The 21,316-nt window shown below is 46.8% G+C and overlaps 1 protein-coding gene across 12 annotated transcripts in view; it reads right to left on the reverse strand.

Moving 5' to 3' along the window:
* The window catches only part of clip1a (CAP-GLY domain containing linker protein 1a), a 282,555-nt gene that overhangs the window by 56,474 nt on the left and 204,765 nt on the right, over positions 1-21,316 (reverse strand). For all 12 annotated transcript variants that reach the window (XM_072495435.1, XM_072495418.1, XM_072495375.1 and 9 more), the window contains one exon: positions 2,501-2,621. In XM_072495435.1, coding sequence (XP_072351536.1) covers positions 2,501-2,621 — 121 coding nt within the window. The remainder of the gene's footprint in view (positions 1-2,500; positions 2,622-21,316) is intronic.

A 21,316-nucleotide genomic window follows, 5' to 3' on the forward strand; every position in this document is an offset into this window, starting at 1 on the left:
GGAGGTTCTGTGCAGGTTCAATGGTCCGAATGGCGTCCTTCTGCACTGGCGGGATTCCAAGACTGCACATTCATCAAGAAGAATATTCAGACAATATATTTTCACAAGTGTTCTCCTCTGAATTGATCACTCCATATAATTAAAATCTACTTTGTATCAAACTTTGGCCTTCCAGTGTTTTGAAGTTTAGTTTTGGTTCTGATTTAAACAAATGAACTTAAATATATCTTGTGCACCCGCACCTTGGCCAAGAGATTCCACACATTTTAAGATAGAAAAGCTGCATATTTCCTACAACAGCAACACGAATTCAAAAGTACCTCCATTGGCTGAAAAGTGCTTGGTGATATCCTGAAGTCGTGAAAGGGGCTATGTAAATGTCTGTCTTTATTTTATATAATTAACCTGACTTTACAAGGTTGCTTGTCAGACTTAAAATTGCCGTGGCTTCTTGTCAATTGAAATGCCATTGACCCTAAAGGTTGATTTTTGTTTGACAGTCAGGAAAATGCAAATTTGTTAATTGAAACAACTACTGTAAAAAATGTAGATCAATCAATGTTATTAATAAAGCAAGAGCATAATAAAACTAAATGAAGTTTTAAGAAGTTATAATACACTGTTTAAAAACAGCCTCGTAACTTACAAGTGTTAATCCTACTACAACTGTGAAAGGGAATGAAATTCTCAGCTGGAACTAGAAAGAATCAATCAGGTTAGGGACACAAGGTGCCACAATGGATCTTTTCATCTCTCGGAATCTGTCACCTTGTCCAAGGATACCAAGTCTTCTTTCTTCACTAATTAAAAACATTTAAAAAATTTTTTTTTTTATAAAAGAGTACCCAATTCTTATTTTTTTTCCCCAATTAAGGGGCAATTTAGCGTGGCCAATTCACCTGCTCTGCACATCTTTTTGGGTGGTGGGGATGAGGCCCACGCAGACACAGGGAGCAGACAGTACCCCGGTGCTGGGATTGAACCCAGGTCCTCGGCACAGTGAGGCAGCAGTGCTAACCACATCACCACCTTGCTGCCGGTCTTTCTTCACTTGTTACTTTTGGATAGCTTTAATCCAAGTTTTTGCAACCATAGGTTAATTTGCACAAAGGTACCGATAATTAAAGACAGCCTCAATCGCCAGGCTATAAAATGACTAAGATACAAAATCAATATGTTCTTGCTTGTGAAATGGGGGCTGAGGGCTGACACATAATGGTATTATCAAATGTAAATTTAAGAAATACACTTTGTCTAATTTATAAAATTGTAACTTTAAAAAAATCACCACAAACAAGCCCGTCTCTGCACCAGGATTGTTAACCCAGCATTTTTGAAGCTAGATAATGAAACATGATTTTTGCTGGTTCGCCCAGATTTACTGCTGTTCGTTGCTGGCAATAACCTGCCTAATTCTAAATAATAAAGTACAGTGTATTATTCAAATGTCTAAAATCAGTAGCATTGCAAAGCTTAAGGTATAGTTTGGGATGCAGGGTCTTTCGGACACATAAGGTAAAGGCCACTCTTGGGTCATGGTTACAAACTGTATCAGGGTTAGGTTAATTCCATCTTAATCAGCATCTGATCTAACAGTTATAAATTAATTTTGTCCAAGAAAAATGTGTATTAAACTATTCTATAAAATATTTAGGAAAATTGTTAAAACCGTAACTTAACCGGATAAGCTCGGATTACCATAAAAAGACCTTGTGCTTTATTTCCCTAATACCCAAGGTAATGATAACTCACTTAGTTGAGGATCTGGAAGTTTTTTTTCTGCGTAACAGAATTTTTGGTATTTTTTTTAAATGAAATTAATTTAAGTTTTGCAAATCAACATTAATGAATTATTTTCATCCTGTAAAACTTTTGTTGGTGAATTTTGAAAATGGAAGTTAGTGTTTGCAGAGTATTGCTTCCAAGTGCCTACACAGAGCCAATCATAGCTCTGTAGGTTGATGTGAACAAGCATGAAATCCAGCAGAGAACATTCTGCCTGCCAACTTAGAGAAAATTAGCAAAATCACAAGCAGATTTAAGTCATCAATGGAAATACTATTATCACAAAGTTCGATGGTAAACAGATGCCTAACATACAGCAAAACAAAAGCAGAATTAAATAATGTAAATAGAGATTTTTGAATGCATGTTACTAGGGGTATGGTGCTGAGCAGATTGTGGTTATAGTTATCCCAAATCCAAATCTTTAAATGACCAAAAGACAAAAAATGCCAAAGATTTTTGACAAGCTCAGCCATCTATGTAACTAACCTGGCCATTACATCATTAACAAAAACACACCTCTTGAATACATATTAAATGTGGTTTGTAGAATAAAATGGCTAAATAGAAAAGAAAATTGGGTAAATTATTTAAAGTCTTAGAAAAATGTTAGATTATTCAAATTATGAATTTATGCATTAGTGTTGTTCAGTTTGAAATTCAATAAGTGCCAGTATTGAATTTGTTGGTCCAAACACCTTTTCTCAGCACATACCTTCTGATTACTGGTGACTTCGTCCTTGCTTCTGCCCAGCTCGCTTGCAAGTTTGCCGTTTTCCTCATTTAGTGCTGCCAGCTGCTGGGACTTCTGGGCTGCTGCCAGCTTCAGCTCCTCTCTGCAAAGGCAAATTGAGTGCATGGTTACTATAGTAACCACTGATGAGAGTCAAGTGAAGCAGTGGGAGAGAATCAGCATCATATCTTTAAAATGTTTCTAGGTCACGAATGCTAATCTGATGTGAAATGTGCAATATAATTTTTATGGCTACAAATATAAACCTTGCACTTCAAAAATACTCCACAGGCTTCAGAGCTGCAAAACCTCTGCCCAGGGAGCGACCACGAGGTCTTAAACAATAGCAGGAGAAATATTTTTAGAATTATTTAGTAAGCTTTCCCACGTTCATTGCTACTAACAAACAGATCAATCTATTATACGGCTGCAGCTAAAACCATAGCTTAATTGGCATCAATTTCGTTGACTGTTCACAATAGCAAAATGTACACATTTATTATGCTCCACATTTACATTACAATAATGAATCTCATTGAAAGGCAACATTGCTAAACTCAGTTGCTTTCCCTTTTAATGACCTAATGTACAAAATCTACATTTAAAATGGGCTACTTAGGTGACCTAATCCATTGAAAAAAAATTATCTCAATGATGCAAGTAGATTTATATACTGAATCACTATAACACAGGGATAATGTGCGCTGACCGATCTCAGACAGAACTATATGAAAAGGTAGGAGTGAAGAAAATGATTCTTGTAGGGGATAGGTGGAAATGAGGGTGAAATGGAACAATAAGAGGATATGTCAGCTCAGGTCACCTATCATGTAGCTGAGGACAGCATTGGCAGAAAACCTGGAAATATTTAGCAATCGTTATTGGTACAAGCTGAAGAGCAATACATGAACACAACACAGCAGGGGGCGTGTCAAATTTCCAATGTTGAGGCAGTGAACAAGATGCAAAATCATTAAAAGGAAAAAAACTCAATCTGAAATTGGAAATAAAAATAGTCAGCAGGTCTATTGGTACCTGTAACGAAAAACAAAACGTGCATCAGGTTTGTGATGTGGGGAAGAGAATCACAGCGAGGTTGTTAATGTAAATATCCTGCAACTTGCTCAACAGAAATCTAGTGTGATATAAAAGGATCAGTGAAATAAAGCAAAGATATTAAAAAACAAAAGAAACAATAAAACATTTGGGGCCGGCATGGTAGTACAGTGGTTAGCACAGTTGCTTCACAGATCCAGGGTCCCGGGTTCGATTCCCGGCTTGGGTCACTGTCTGTGTGGAGTCTGCACGTTCTCCTCATGTCTGCAAGGGTTTCCTCTGGGTGCTCCGGTTTCCTCCCAGTCTAAAGATGTGCAGGTTAGGTGGATTGGCTGTGCTAAATCGCCCTTCGTGTCCACAAAAAAGGTTAAGTGGGGTTACGGGGATAGGGTGGAGGCATGGGCTTGGGTGGGGTGCTCTTTTCAAGGGCTGGCGCAGTCTCGATGGGCCGAATGGCCTCCTTCTGCACTGTTATTCTATGATTAGAGACAAATAGCAGAATCTATTTTGCATGAATAAAAAATGGTAAAAAAAGAACAAACAAACTGCATATGCAAATCTGAAATTAAAACATAAAATTCATGCAGATCACTTCCATGACCTCAAATCCAAATTCCAGCCAAAATGGTTTGTGACTAGGAGTCTCCAACTCAAATCATAGTTGAGGAAATTTTAAATGCTTTAGTGAGGAAAGTTGAGTCAAAGGAAGCAAAACAGAACTCAGAGAAACAGGGAGAAAAAAATGTTGTCCATCGACGGGGAGTGGGGTGGGAAGAAGTAGAGTCAAGGTAATTAGTTAATAGGTGCCTGTGGGAAGCTCAATCGGTGGAAAGTCCAAGAAGGGCTTGAAAGAGCTGAAATGGATGTGAAGGGCAAGAGGTGGGTGAAAACCAGAAGAACAAATCGTAAGTGAAATTCTGCATATATTGAATGTAAGCAAAATATGCGGTTGCATTTTAAAAATAACGGAATTAAAAGAATTGCAATTAACAAGAAATTCAAAAGATATTAGTTTTGAAAGAACGGAAACATTTAACAGTTTAATTACCAAACTGAAATTATTTGCATTTTTGGTCTCTTCAATTTAATATTTTGCAATGGCAAAACAATACAGCTTAGGATGCAATAGTGCAGGAACTGACATTTTATGAAATCTTGCAGATTTATACAATCATCTGCACTTTTTATCTTCATGATTCTCCAAAAAGGGAGCTCCAGATTGTGTATGGCTTGTCAAGAGGAGGCATCATGGGTATGTGATGTGCCATGAGGGGAAAAAGGACAAAAATCAAACAGGCCAGTCTGCCCTGAATGCACCTCTGAGCTAAGTAGACTGCAGCATGAACGCATGCCTGGGAATTTCCCGAGGAAGTGTGTGTGGCATCTGCACAGGATAGGAAGAACCTTAAAAAGATCATGGATTTTTTTTAATGGGGGCAGACAGGGGGAGAACACACATCCCGGTTCAAAAGTCAGCACCTCACTAACTTTAAATACAGTTGCACTACAGTATGTTTGGGGTGTTCTTCACAAGGCAAGAGTGGGACTACTGCTCCTCAGGGACAGGAAGTGCTGTCCTCAGGAGGTGTCTCAAGAAGAACAGTGGATGTGACTTCCGGTGGCGGCCATGGAGGAGTAGGTCGCACATTTGATAGCTCCCGCCTGTAACGGACTTTTGGACCTTTTTCCCCTGGTTTTGTTCGGATTTTATGGGATAAATCAGTGAAGAGTTGAACAGCAAGGAGAAATCCCCCTCCGGTGTATGGAGAATTGGACCAGATGTGGCCGGGTGAGACGACAAAGTCCTATAAGGGAGAAGCAAGCAGAGCTGATATCACGGAGGGTAAGGGCCGCGGAGAGACGGCGCAGTGGTCGACGGAGCAGCTGGAAGTTTTTCGAGGATTGCTTCGCCAAGCTGAAGGAGGACACGCTGAACCCGATTAAGGCTTCGATTGATCAAGTGGTTCAGAATCAAGAAACCCACGGGAGAGCGATCCAGCAGGTCGAACAAATGTTATCCGAGCATGAGGAGGATATAACCGTGCTGGAAAGCAAGTTGGGGATGATGAACGACCGCTAGAAAAGAATGCAGGAGAAGCTGGAGGACCTGGAGAATAGGTCCAGGAGGCAGAATCTCAGAATTGTTGGCCTCCCTGAAGACAGTGAGGGATCGGATGAGAGGGCCTATGTGGCGGACATGTTGGAGAAGTTGATGGGGACTGGGGCATTCCCTCGGCCCCTGGAAGTGGACAGAGCGCACAGAGCCCTCACGAGGAAGCCCAGAGCGAACAAACCGCCGAGGGCCATGATGGTACATTTTCACCGTTTTATGGGCAAGGAACACATTTCGCGGTGGGCCAAGAAAGAACGGAGCAGCAAGTGGGAGAACTGTGAGTTGCGTGTTTATCAGGACCTGCGAGCAGATATGGCCAAGAGGCGAGCTGGGTTCAATTGGGCAAAAACAACCCTCTTTAAGAAGGGGTGAAGTTTGGGATGCTGTACCCAGCCCGGCTGTGGGTCACACATGAGGAAAGGGACTTCTACATCAAAACCAGATGAAGTATGGACCTTTATTAAAGAAAAGCGGCAGGCGAATTAAAAGACATTTAAGCCTCAGAGAAGTTCTGTGGCGGCGATTTGTGGTGTTGGATTGTAAAAATGTAAGTAGTTCTGTGTGAAATAAGGGGCTGTGTGGATGGTTAAAGATTGTTTGGTCTTGCAGAGACCTTATTTTGGGGGGGGGGGGGGGGGGGGGATGGGCTTTGAATTTAGTTCTGCTTTTTGGGTGACTATTTTTCTAAAAAGTGTTCGTTTCTTCACTTTTTTTTTCCTGTTGTTTGTTTAATGTGATGCTATTAAAATGTTTATTCATGTGGGGGGGGAAGAGGAGTGAACAATAGGGAGAGACAGACTGCTTGGTGCCAGGGGTGGGAGCTATCGAGTCAGCATGGGTCTGCTGACTCCCGGAAGCGGAGTGGGGGGTGGACAGGTGTTAAACTGGAGCTTGAATTGGGGGATTGGGTTTTTAAAGTGTTGTTGCTTGGGGGGGGGGGGGGGGGCTGCTTTGCTGACAGCGCAGGAACTGTTATTAGGGACAAATGGAAGGTTGGGAATGGCGATAGCCCGAGGGGGGACTCGAGGAAGTGGGGGCTTGAGGCTGGCTTAAAAAGGGTGATGGCGAGTCGGCAGGGGGGGGGGGGGGGGGGGTTGGAAGCCCCCCGTCCAGGCTGATCACATGGAACGTGAGAGGACTGAATGGGCCGGTCAAGAGGGCTCCTGTGTTCGCACATTTGAGGGAACTAAAGGCGGACGTGGCAATGCTACAAGAGATACACCTACAGGTTACAGACCAGATGAGATTGAGGAAGGGGTGGGTTAGCCAAGTGTTCCACTCAGGGCTGGACTCAAAGACCAGGGGGGTAGCAATCTTGATCAGCAAACGAGTGGCATTCGAGGCTGGGAGAATCGTGTCAGACAAGAGGGCTAAGTACATAATGGTGACGGGGAATTTATGAGGCGGGTGTTAGGTAAGATCCCAAATTTAGAGTCACATAACCTGATCATGGGAGGGGGCTTCAACATAGTCATTGATCCGGAATTGGACCGGTCAATATCCAGGACAGGGAGGAGGCCGGCTGCGGCAAAGGAACTGAATAGTTACGCGACCCCCGAGATGATAGGAACACACACAATGACACTTATAAAGACATCGGGACACACAAAAGACTAAAGCAAAACACGAATTTCGCATCTACACAGACACAAAAGATAAGGAACAAACACAAACATCAGACAATGGCGGCACGGTGGCATAATGGTTAGCACTGATGCCTCACGCCACCATGGACCTGGGGTTCATCCCGCTCCTGGGTCTCTGTCCCAGTGGAGTTTCCTCGTGACCTGTGGGTCTCACCCCCACAACCCAAAGATGTGCAGGGTAGGTGGATTGGCTATGCTAACTTGCCCCTTAATTAAAAAAGAAAAAAAAGGGGCAGCATGGTAGCATTGTGGATAGCACAATTGCTTCACAGCTCCAGGGTCCCAGGTTCGATTCCGGCTTGGGTCACTGTCTGTGCGGAGTCTGCACATCCTCCCTGTGTGCGCGTGGGTTTCCTCCGGGTGCTCCGGTTTCCTCCCACAGTCCAAAGATGTGCAGGTTAGGTGGATTGGCCATGATAAATTGCCCTTCGTGTCCAAAATTGGCCTTAGTGTTGGGTGGGGTTACTGGGTTATGGGGATAGGGTGGAGGTGTTGACCTTGGGTAGGGTGCTCTTTCCAAGAGCCGGTGCAGACTCGATGGGCCGAATGGCCTCCTTCTGCACTGTAAATTCTATGATCTATGAAGGATTTTATGGAACAGATGGGGGGTGTAGACCCATGGAGGTTTGCACGGCCGAGGACGAAGGAGTTTTCCTTTTTTTCTCATGTCCACAAGGTATACTCTCGCATCGACTTTTTTGTTCGAGCAGGGGGCTAATACCGAAGGTGGTGGATACTGAGTATTCGGCTATTGCAGTGTCGGATCACGCCCCGCACTGGGTGGATCTACAGGTTAGTGTGGAGAGAGGGCAACGCCCGCTGTGGAGACTGGATGTGGGGTTGCTAGCAGACGAGGCGGTTTGTGGGCGTGTTAACAAGTCTATCCAGAACGACCTGGAAACAAACGATATGGGGGAGGTCTCTGCAGCGACGGTCTGGGAAGCTTTGAAGGCAGTAGTCAGAGGGGAATTAATCTCGATACGGGCCCACAGAGAAACAGTGGAACGGGCTGAGAGGGATAGATTAGTGGAGGAGATACTCCAGGTGGACATGAGATACTCGGAGGCCCCGAACGCGGGAGCGGCGGAGGTTGCAGGTGGAGTTTGGGCTGTTGACCACAGGGAAAGCAGTGGAACAGCTGAGGAAGGCAAGGGGAGCGATCTATGAGTACGGGGAAAAGGCAAGCAGAATGTTGGCGCACAAGCTCAGGAAAAGAGGCGCCGCCAGGGAGATAGGTAGAGTAAAGAGTGGAGACAGCAATACAGTCCTGGACCCAGCGGGGGTGAACGAGGTGTTTTAAGGATTTTTTATAGTAAATTGTATTAATTGGAACCCCCGGCTGGAGTGGAGAGGATGAGGCAATTTCTGGATCAGTTGAGGTTCCAGAGGGTGGAGGAGGACCTGGTGGAGGGGTTGAGGGCCCCAATTGAGATTGAGGAAATAATCAAGGGGCTGGAGGGCATGCAGTCGGGCAAGACCCCGGGGCCTGATGGCTACCCGGTGGAATTCTATAAGAAGTTTTCAGAGATATTGAGCCCATTGCTGTTGAGGACATTTACCGAAGCAAGAGAGAAGGGAGCCCTCCCCCCAACAATGTCGCAGGAGGACCAACACCCAGTGCCGCAAGAAGGCCTCCACCGGGTGGCTCGGGTGAGTTTGCACCAGACCCCCGACCACTGCCCCCCCCACCCCACCCCCTTCCCCCTAAAAAACCTCAGTATGGTCCATCTCTCCAAGCTCCCCTCAATCAAGTTACCACTCGTGCGGCTAACGATGCTCCATGTTCCCACAGGAGAGGTTGGCCACAACCGACAGGAGGGGGCCCAGCTGGGGGCAGGTCCCAGTCAGATGCTGAGCCTCGAACAGATTTACCCAGAGCTGATGCAGCCGATAGGGTGCGGCTGTGAAATTCAGAGGGGGATGTCAGTGACACTCCAGCAAGTCCATAGCCGACTGGAGGAATCGCAGAGGCTACAGGCACAGATGGCACCGGCAATGCGTGGCACTGAGGCAAACATTGTCTGTATCAATGGTGCCGAGGTGGAGATGGTTGACAGCTTCAAATTCCTAGGTGTAAACATCACCAACAATCTGTCCTAGTCCACTCCCGTTGACTCTACGACCAAGAAAGCACAACAGAGCCTCTACTTGCTCAGGAAATTCGGCATGTACACAATGACTCTTACCAATTTTTATAAATGTATCATAGAAAGCATCCTATCTGTCTGTACCACAGCTTTGTATGTGCAACTGCTTGATGCAAGGCCGTAAGAAACTACAGAGTCGTGAAAACAGCCCAGTCCATCGCACGAGCATACCTCCCATCCATTGACAGCATCTATGCTTCCCGCTGCCTTGGGAAAGTGGGCTGTATAATCAAAGACCCCCCTACTTGGGTTATTCTCTCTTCCAACCTCTTCCATTGGGCACAAGATACAAAAAGTTTGAGAACATGCACCAATAGATTGAAAAACAGCTTCTTCCCCACTGTTTCCAGACTCCTGAATGGCCCTCTTATGGACTGAACTGTTCTTTCTACGCATCTTCTCTACAGTTGCAGCACTATATTCTGTATGCCTCAACTAATGTCTAGGTTTATGTATTTACATTTTGTATTATCAAATGTTCCATGTTTTTGTGTGTGGAGTGATCTGCTTGGACTGTATGCCAAACAATACTTTTCACTGTACCTTGGTAAACCTTACAATAAATCTAAATCTAATCTACTTCCTCGGGTGGCGACCACAGTGGAGAGCCTGGTGTATGACGTCAGCAGCATGAGCGGCAGTGTCCAAGGCATGGCTCAGTCGGTGACGGCCACGGCTGAGCACCTCAGCAGGATGTCCCAGTCACCCAGTAGCAGATGAACCTTGATGAGGTGCTGTGGCGTATGTCCCAGTCAGGTGGGCATTGCCAAGGTGCTACAGACCATGTCCCAGTCTCAGGTGGGCATAACCGAGGTGCTGCAGAGCATGTCCGGGTTGCTGAGGAGCATTGCCGAGGACGTTGTCACAATGCTGCAGACAGTAGGGAGTTGCCATGGCTGTCCGAGCCAGATGGTGCGGAGCAGCAGGGCTCGATCCAACTGCCTCTCATCCAGAGCTAAACCCCAGGGCCCTAAGGGTACTGACCGGGAGGCGGCGCTGGGTGTCAACCCAGAGCCATCCTACAGAGTGGTGACGGCAGCCACCAGCTGTCCTGAATTCTACCAGAGTGGTTGAGGTATCCAAGGCTTTTTGACGAGTCCGATGCACTGTTCAATGACATCCCGGGTGGCCTCATGGGCCTCTTGTGTCAGGTCTCCATGTCGGTCACCGCCCTCCGTAATGGTGTCATTAGCCAGGTCCTCAGTGGGTACCCCTTTTCCCACAAGAGCCAACTGGCCATTTGCGGTGGTCCTCAAAGAGGCCGGGGGATGCCCCTGGATGTAGAGGTCATTCACACTCCTTGGAAAGCGTACACACATGTGCATGATCTTCGGGTGGTGGTCGTACATGAGCTGGATGTTCAGAGAATGGAACCTCTTCCTGTTGATGTAGGGCACTCCAAGACGGCCCAATGAGTGCAAGGTGACATGCATCCTACCTATTAGCCCCTGGACCTGGGGCATCCCAGTGATGGCGGAGAATCCTGCTGCCTGAGCGTCTTGTTGAGCCTGGTCCCTGTCAAAGTTTATATAGTTTTCTGCCTGGGTAAACAGGGGATCGGTGACATGACGGATGCACTTGCGGACTGTAGCTTGTGAGATGCCACAGAAGTCACTGATCGAGCCTTAGAATGATCCGGAGATGTAAAAGTTCAGGACTGCAGTGAACTTGATGGCCACCGGGAGCAGGTATCCTCCTCCTCCATGTGGTGCCACGTCCGCAAGAACAAGGCACAGGTGCCACATTACCCTTTGTTGAAATGGAGCCTCCTGCAGCACAAGGTGTCCATCATCAGTTCGAAAGACCAGTGACGTCTGTTCACCTTGGCCCGTCACAGGCCTCCTCTTATGGGTCCCTCCCAGGCCTAATGGGTATCTGGGTCCTCTGGGTGTGGGGTTGGGCCCTGCACATGAGCCACAGCCTCGTGCCTCTGTCGACGTTACTACTGCCGCCTTCTCCCCCGTCTGGCCCCCTCAGTCTGCCAGCATCACCAGGGCAAGTTCCGCGGGCTCCAAGATATCGTCAGGCCCATGCAATATCTGTAAGGTATTGGGGAGGGTGCAAGACTAACAACCAGTGGTGTCTTCCACCCCAGGACCCTCCATGCCCCACATTGTTTGTACCACACCTCCCCATCCCATCCGACATGCCCTGCCCAAACACCCCAAGCCATTGGTCACCGGACCCTGTACCCTGGGACACCCACACGTAACGTTACTAGGATCGAGCGCTGGTCCACACCTCAGTGCACACACCCATCCTCTGGTCGCGGAAGTGTCTTTGGCGATGGGGCCCACCCCCTGGGTGTTCTGTTGTTGGCCGTTGCCTCCCGCAATGTACAGGTAGTGTCCAGGCATCACGGTCTGATTGGGATGCACGGTAATAACACCAAAATGCTACATCACACGCCTACCCATGGGAATCCACGGGATTTATGAAGTGCCCACTTAAACTATGATTGCCAATTCTCAATTAGCAATAGCCTTCAGCCGCGCGGCCAGAGGCCCCGACAGTCAGTGGGAGTTGTGTGCGTTCGGTGGGGCAGGCGGGCTGGGGTTGCGCCCGGAACGGGACTACATGGTCCAAGGTTTGGGATGGTGGACCTGCGGGCATTGAGACACCCATTTCCTCCTCCCTGCCCCCAAGCTTATCTCAGGCCATGGGCAGCCACCCCCCTGCTCAGCAACCCTCCCCTACTGCTCCACAACACCCCCCTCCTCCTCTCCTGATGACAGCCCACCCTGATCGAGGCTGCGCACCCCCTCCCCCGCCCTTGGCTCCCCCACCCACCTCTGATAACCGGGGCTGCAACCCGCTGCCCCCTGGGCCCTTTGCATGGGAGCGAAGATGGCTATTCACCTCCTCGGGTCCCAGCAGCAGCCATTCCGCCAGCTTTGCATTTTTAAAATATACTAATCGGCACCCACGTGACCACTTGCTGGAGAGGCAGTTAGATCACAGGAGGCCGTTAGATAGGGGGTCGCTCACGTTAATTGTACGGAGATTGGCCTTATGGTGATTATTGGTTTCTCGCCATGCTACAGCGGGATCCCAATTTCGGCAACGGGAGCAGGCCGGTTCAATTGCAAACAGATAGGCACCCAGCACGGTTCTCGTTTTTGGCCTCTCCAGTGATTTAACAGCCTCGTTGCACTCTCGCTTAAGCGCAACACGGTCATTACATCATGCCCATAGTTAATGCACAGGAGCAATTAAAATTAGTTTTAAAGCACTATGCATGCATAACTGTGGTAACATTATAGGCCAAACAAACAAGGTTTGACAATTGCTATGAAAAGCCTGTAGTTTACAATTTTGGGAAAATTAGGAAGAATAGCCTAGTTATAAACAAATGCTAAAATCCTCACTAAAAGTCTTGGCATCTGCAGACTTTCAATAGATGGCCGACCACCCTCAATAAATTGCAGCTCACTAAAAACTCTTTGCCCATATTCTCTCTCACCACCTGTGTCACTGATTCATGATAACTCGCACAAGCAAAAATGCCTCCAATTTAAAATTTTCTTCCGCGTGCTAAAATGCCTTGATGGCCTCATCCACCTCCCTGATTTTTTGTTCCTCTGACTGACTTCCTCCCTACAAACACATTTATTGTACCAATGATAAGATTGCAATCACCAGCCTTGACCCCATGCTTTTAAGTTTCCAATTGAAATCTTTCTAATTCATCTCTCCTTTAAGACCATCCTTAAAAACTCCATCATTAATATTATGGACCCCATTGATTATCTCCTTTGATTCATTTACTTCCGAATATATCCCGGTGATTCAATTTGATACACTAAATGCATTCAATAACTTATATTTATATGGTGCTTTTAACATAATAAAGTGCACTAAGTGGCTTTACAGAAGGTAAGAGCAAAATATGAGATTAGGTCAGGTGTTTATAAGGGGCATCTTATGAGGGCAAGTGAGGTACATGCAGGGAGGGACATCCAGAGCTCAAGTCAACTCAAGTGATGAAAAAATTAAAAAGCCTAAGTGCTCAGGAGGACAGAATCAGACGAGCGCAGATATCTTGGGAGGATTGTGGGGCTAGCTGAGATTACAGAGATAGGGAAAGGTGAGGTTATGGAGGAAATGTAAAACGCGGAAATGTAAAACGTGGATCAGAACGTAAAAATCAAGATGTTACTTGAACCGGAGCCAACGTAGGTTAGCGAGCACAGGGGCAATATGTAAATGGTATTTGATGCGAGTTAAAACACAGATAGCAAACCTTAGAATGACCTCGCGTTTAGAAGGACAGAATGTGGAGATCAACTAGGAATGCTTTAGAATAGTCAAGTCAAGTGGTAATGAAGGCACGAATTGCAGTTTCAGAAGAAGAGCTGATGCAGAGGTGAAGTCAGGCAATGTTACTGAAGTGAAAGTAGGTAGTAGTGATGAGGTGAATATGAGATTGGAACCTCAGAGGTCAAATATGACACAAAACTTGTGAACAGACTGGTTTAGTCAGATATTGCCAGAGAGAGGGATGGAGTCAGTAGCTAGGGAACAGAGTTCAGAGCAAGGAGCGAATACAATAGCTTCAGTTTTCCGTACATTTAGTCGGAGGAAATTTCTGTTGATTTAGTATTGGATGTTGGATTAACAATTTGTTAACTTGCAACAACGCAGGAGCTGAGAGAGGTAGTGGTGAGGTAAAGCTGTATGTCATTAGGAAGGGGATAAGGAAAAGATCTAAGAGGACACCAGAGGTAATGGCACAGGAGCAGTTAGAGAAGTCACTGCAAGCTATACTCTGGATACAATCAGATAGCTAAAAATGGGGCCACATGAGAGCTCTCCCACCCAGCTGGACAAAAGTGGAGAGAGGTATTGGAGGAAGATAGTGTAGCCAATCGTGTCAAGTGTTGCAGGCAGGTTGAGATGACAATACTAGCAACAATAGGCAAAAACTTGACTTCAAACATGATGTAGTTCGGTAAAAAAATGCAGAAATCCTAATACAATTACATTTCCCAAATAGATTCACTCAGGTTTAAAGCAACAAATTTGGTTAATTACCTGTAATATACAACATGCAATTTTGTTCACAGAACATTAGATTATAAACATAGAAGTAAATGCTTATATTTAATGTACAGCAACAGGATCTGTGAGAATAAAGTTTAAACAACATAAAGCAGCTGAACAATTTCAGCCTTCGGCTGCTGTTAAAGCCATTCAGCAACTAAATGCAACTGAATCAGAAAACTAAATTGTAAATTTGGAGTATGTTTTAAAAAGTGTGAAAAATGTAGTCTGATGATGTGAACATTTATGAACAGAAATACTACAGTAACATACTATTATGGTAATGTCATTGGATTTTGTTGCAGAATAGAGTAAAATGAAGTTTGCAATTTGTAACGATTACAAATATTTCGCATTTGTAATAGATTAAGACAATATCTTTTCACATCACAAACTACAACATAATTTTGGGAACAGCATTCAAATTCATCATCGAGAAACTGTAGTTGAACTCGTATTTTGTATACATATTAATACAACTTTCATTTCAATTATCAGCCATGAATAAACTCAATGGGGAATGCAAGAACTTCCCTTAAGCACACTACGCATTTCACTGAATAACATTGCTTAATACTTTAAATAGCACATGATGATTACATTGTGGAAGCAACTCAGTGCCTGATAAATTGAGAAATTTTGGTTACAATCTAATGGAATATCTCCAATATACAGTCAGTGGTAGGTTACAATTTATAGATGTATGAACATACATGCACACACATCCTCTTGGCACATCTCTTTGTAAAGACTTCAGACTCAATTTTAACTCTTGTGAAGTGGATGGGCATTGAGTGAGTTAAAGTGTTGCCCTTAGTGCCTGATGTTTGAGACTACTTACAAAACTCTGTATTTTAAAAACTGAAGTGCTACATCAGTGTTCATGGACACAAACGTGCGTGCACGTGCACATGCCCATATAGGTGCCAGCATGCTCATTGTTGAAAGAAACTCAAGAGAGACTCACTGCAAAGTCATCGCCCATGAAGTGTAGTTAAAATCTAATGAAGCATGTCTACAACCTGAAAAGGCGTTTTACTTATTCTAATAAGCAGAAATTGTCCACAGTTGGCGAGTAGACCGTATCATACCATGCAGCACCCCGCTTCTGCAGCGTGGGGGAAGAATTAAAAAGCGTCGTCAGCTACATTAAGCGATATCCAATTCTGATCAAATCTCCGTTTATACTATGCTAAGGTACTCAGCAAATGGTTGTAAAATAATATGTCCTGCACTCAATTTGAATCAACAAATCCAGACTCTTATCTAAAAACACCACAATATCTTCACCAGTTTAAACAAATAATTCAATACATTTGACTTTGGTATCACGAAAAAAGAATGAGGGATGGCGAGATTGTGAAATATCACTTCATATTTCATTATTGATAATGACTTGATTCATGAATTATACAAGGCATTTTATAATCATCTGCATTATTTCCCCTTTACCTTTTAGTCTCCCAGTGTGTTGTATTGCATTATTCTGTAACTAAAAAAGCATGCAAGTGATTGCACGGTCTTATTCAGGGTCACTTTATTTTTTTAAATATAGGTGTAGAGTACCCAATTATCTTTTTCCCAATTAAGGGGCAATTTAGCATGGCAAATCCACCCAACCTCTACATCTTTGGGTTGTAGGGGTGACACCCACGCAGGCACAGGGAAAATGTGCAAACTCCACACAAACAGTGACCCGGGACCGGGATCGAACCCAGGTCCTCAGCGCTGTAGGCAGCAATGCTAACCACTGCGCCACCATGACGCCCTTCAGGGTGACTTTATAACCAAACTTATGGATGTGAATGTGGCCTGAGATGATTCTCCTATTTCCTTTCCTTTCTTCTTCCAAGTAGATCAGTAACCTAGGCTCTGCTGAAAATAGGACAAGTAATTGACTGAAGACTTATTGCGCGGAGAAACAAAAGAAAATCAACCCACATGAAAATCCCACCCATCTAATCACACTGTATAGTGTCACTGTGCTAATGCCATGTTAATATTTTAATTTCACTTATCTTTGCATATCTAGAACATAGAACATTACAGCGCAGTACAGGCCCTTCGATGTTGCGCCAACCTGTGAAACCACTCTAAAGCCCATTTACACTATTCACTTATCATCCATATGTCTATCCAATGACCATTTGAATGCCTTTCGTGTTGGTGAGTCCACTACTGTTTTTTTTTATAAATGTTTTATTGAAAATTTTTTCCCAAACAACAATTTTTCCCCTCTTACAAAGCAAACGCAACAATAACAATACAGAAATTTTAAACAATACACAAGTAACAAAACCCCTTTATCTTTGACCTAAACTAACCCCCCCCCCCCCCCCCCCTCCCCCTGGGTTGCTGCTGCTGGTCATCTGTCTTCCCTCTAACGTTCCCCTAGGTAGTCGAGAAATGGCTGCCACCGCCTGGTGAACCCTTGAGCCGATCCTCTCAGGGCAAACTTTATCTGCTCCAGTTTAATGAACCCCGCCATATCATTTACCCAGGCCTCCAGTCCGGGGGGTTTCGCCTCCTTCCACAGGAGTAGGATCCTGCGCCGGGCTACTAGGGACGCAAAGGCCACAACGTCGGCCTCTTTCGCCTCCTGCACTCCCGGCTCTTCCGCAACTCCAAATAGAGCTAACCCCCAGCCTGGTTTGACCCGGGCCTTCACCACCCGCGAAATCACTCCCGTCACTCCCTTCCAATACCCTTCCAGTGCCGGGCATGCCCAAAACGTATGTGCGTGGTTTGCCGGGCTCCCGCCACACCTCCCACATTTGTCCTCCACTCCAAAGAACCTGCTCAATCTTGCTCCCGTTATGTGTGCTCTATGTAGCACCTTAAATTGAATCAGGCTAAGCCTGGCGCATGAGGAAGAGGAATTTACCCTGCTTAGGGCATCAGCCCACATACCCTCCTCTATCTCCTCCCCTAGTTCTTCTTCCCACTTTCCTTTTAGTTCGCCCACCGACTCCTCCCCCTCTTCCCTCATCTCTCGGTAAATCTCTGACACCTTGCCCTCTCCGACCCACACCCCTGAAAGCACCCTGTCCTGTATCCCCTGTGTCGGGAGCAACGGAAATTCCCTCACCTGTTGTCTAGTAAATGCCCTCACCTGCATATATCTCAAGAAATTTCCCCGGGGCAACTTATACTTTTCCTCCAATGCTCCCAAGCTCGCAAAAGTCCCATCTATAAATAAATCTCCCACCCTCCTAATTCCCAACTGGAACCAGCTCTGAAATCCTCCATCCATTCTTCCTGGGGCGAACCTATGGTTGTTCCTGATTGGGGACCCCACCAGGGCTCCCCGCACCCCTCTCTGTCGCCTCCACTGTCCCCAGATATTCAATGTTGCTGCCACCACCGGGTTCGTGGTAAACCTTTTAGGTGAGATCGGTAGCGGCGCCGTCACCAGCGCCTCTAAACTCGTCCCTTTACAGGACTTTCTCTCCAGTCTTTCCCACGCCGCTCCCTCACCCTCCATCATCCATTTACGTATCATTGCCACATTGGCGGCCCAATAGTAATCGCCCAAGTTCGGTAGTGCCAATCCTCCTCTGTCCCTACTACGCTGAAGGAACCCCCTCCTTACTCTCGGAACTTTCCCTGCCCACACGAAGCTCGTGATGCTCCTGTCTATTTTATTAAAAAAGGTCTTAGTGATTAGTATAGGGAGACATTGAAATACAAATAAGAACCTCGGGAGGACCATCATCTTAATTGCTTGCACCCTGCCCGCCAGCGATAGAGGCTGCATGTCCCACCTCTTGAAGTCCTCCTCCATTTGTTCTACCAACCGTGTCAGATTAAGTCTGTGCAAGGTTCCCCAGCTCCTAGCGATCTGAATCCCCAGGTATCGGAAGTTTCTTTCCACTTTCCTTAGAGGCAAGCCTTCTATCTCTCTACTCTGGTCCCCTGGATGTATCACAAATAATTCACTCTTCCCCATGTTTAGCCTATACCCCGAGAAATCCCCGAACCCCCTCAAAATTCGCATAACCTCTATCATTCCCCCCGCTGGGTCCGACACGTATAACAATAGGTCATCCGCATATAACGAGACTCGGTGTTCTTCTCCCCCTCTAATCACCCCTCTCCATTTCCTGGAGTCTCTCAACGCCATGGCCAGAGGTTCAATTGCCAACGCGAACAACAATGGAGACAGCGGGCATCCCTGTCTTGTTCCCCTATATAGTCGGAAATACTCCGATCTATGTCGACCTGTAACTACGCTTGCCGTTGGAGCCCCATAAAGAAGTCTAACCCAGCTAATAAACCCGTTCCCAAACCCAAACCTCCTTAACACTTCCCATAAATACTCCCACTCCACCCTATCAAATGCCTTCTCTGCGTCCATTGCCGCCACTATCTCTGCCTCCCCCTCCACTGGGGGCATCATTATCACCCCTAATAGTCGTCGCACGTTAACATTCAGTTGTCTCCCTTTTACGAACCCTGTCTGGTCTTCGTGCACCACCCCCGGGACACAGTCCTCTATCCTCGATGCCAGTACCTTTGCCAACAATTTGGCGTCCACGTTCAACAATGAAATGGGTCTATAGGACCCGCACTGCAACGGATCTTTATCCCTCTTCAAAATTAACGATATCGTCGCCTCCGACATCGTCGGGGGTAGAGTCCCCCCTTTCCTGGCCTCATTGAACGTCCTCACCATCAACGGGGCCAACAAGTCCACATATTTTCGGTAATACTCCACCGGGAACCCGTCTGGTCCTGGGGCCTTCCCTGCTTGCATGCTTCCCAGTCCCTTAATAACCTCGTCCACCCCAATCGGTGCCCCCAGGCCTACCAACCCCCGCTCCTCCACTTTCGGGAACCTCAATTGGTCCAGGAACTGCCGCATCCCCTCCTCTCCCTCTGGGGGTTGAGACCTATACAGTTCCTCATAGAAGGTCTTGAACACCTCATTTATCTTTCCTGCCCTTCGCACCGTGTCTCCCCTTTCGTCTCTAATTCCTCCTATCTCCCTCGCTGCTGCCCTCTTTCGCAATTGATGAGCCAACAGGCGACTCGCCTTTTCCCCATATTCATACCTCCTCCCCTGTGCCTTCCTCCACAGTACCTCCGCCTTTCTGGTGGTCAGAAGGTCAAATTCCGTCTGGAGTCGTCTCCTCTCCCTGTACAATTCCTCCTCCGGGGTCTCTGCAAATTCCCTATCCACCCTTAAAATCTCCCCCAGTAACCTTTCCCTTTCCTTGGCCTCTGTTTTCCTTTTGTGGGCCCCAATGGAGATCAGCTCTCCTCTGACCACCGCTTTTAGTGCTTCCCATACCACTCCCACAGGGACCTCGCCGTCGTCATTGACCTCCAGATATCTCTCAATACACCCCCGCACTCTTGCACACACTCCCTCATCTGCCATCAGTCCCACATCTAATCGCCAGAGTGTTCTCTGCTCCCTTTCCTCTCCTAATTCCAGGTCCACCCAATGTGGGGCATGATCCGAAACCGCTATGGCTGAGTACTCAGCTTCTTCCACCCTAGAGATCAACGACCTTCCCAAAACAAAAAAATCTATCCGGGAGTACACTTTATGGACATGGGAGAAGAAGGAAAACTCCCTAGCCCTAGGTCTAAGAAATCGCCATGGATCCACTCCCCCCATTTGGTCCATAAACCCCTTAAGTACCTTGGCCGCTGCCGGCCTTCTTCCGGTCCTTGAGCTGGATCTATCTAGCCCCGGGTCCAGCACCGTATTAAAGTCCCCTCCTAAAATCAAGTTTCCTACCTCCAGGTCCGGTATACGCCCCAGCATCCGTCTCATAAATCCCGCATCGTCCCAGTTTGGGGCATACACGTTAACCAACACGACCTCCATTCCCTCCAGCCTGCCACTCACCATTACATATCTACCTCCGCTATCTGCTACGATGTTCTTTGCTTCAAATGCGACCTGTTTCCCCACCAAAATGGCCACCCCTCTATTCTTTGCGTCCAGTCCTGAGTGGAACACCTGTCCCACCCATCCTTTCCTTAGCCTAACTTGGTCCGCCACCTTTAGGTGCGTCTCTTGGAGCATAACCACGTCTGCCCTTGTTCCTTTCAAATGCGCGAGCACTCTGGCCCTTTTTATCGGTCCGTTCAGGCCTCTCACGTTCCACGTGATCAGCCTCACTAGGGGGCTACCTGCCCCCCTCCCGTGTCGACTAGCCATTACCTTCTCTAGGCCAGTCCCATATCCCGCCTCCGCGCTCCCGCTCGCTCCCCCAGCGTCGCACACCATCCCCGCCCACCCACTCTTTAGCCATTTCCTTTTGGATTTCCGCAGCAGCAACCCAGTTGTTCCCCCCCCCCCTCCCCCCTCCCCGCTAGATCTCTTTCTAGCATGATTGCTCCCCCCATATTACTTCCGTAAGTCAGCTGACTTCAACTGACCCCGGCTACTCCTGCTCACTCCTCGACCCCCCCCATGTGGGGAACTCCCATCCGCCTTGCGCCTGTCTTCCCGCCTTATTCTTTCTGGTGCGGGAACATCCCTTTACCTGACCCGCCTCTTATGGCGCAGCTCCCTTTCCCCTCCCCCTCCCCTTCCCCATTCTCCAACTATGTCCCGTCTTTCCCCCCTCACCGGCGCCCACATTTCCCCAATGTCTCCCCCCTTCCCTGTTTACTTCTCAATTAACTTCCACCGTAACATTAACAATAACATTTCGTGCAGCATCAGTCCCTCAGTTCCGATCCAATTTCTCTTCTTTGATGAAGGTCCATGCTTCCTCCGCCGTCTCGAAATAATGGTGCCTCTCCTGATATGTGACCCATAGTCTTGCCGGCT

The sequence above is a fragment of the Scyliorhinus torazame genome, chromosome 1 (assembly GCF_047496885.1).
Source record: "Scyliorhinus torazame isolate Kashiwa2021f chromosome 1, sScyTor2.1, whole genome shotgun sequence".
Lineage (NCBI taxonomy): Eukaryota > Metazoa > Chordata > Chondrichthyes > Carcharhiniformes > Scyliorhinidae > Scyliorhinus > Scyliorhinus torazame.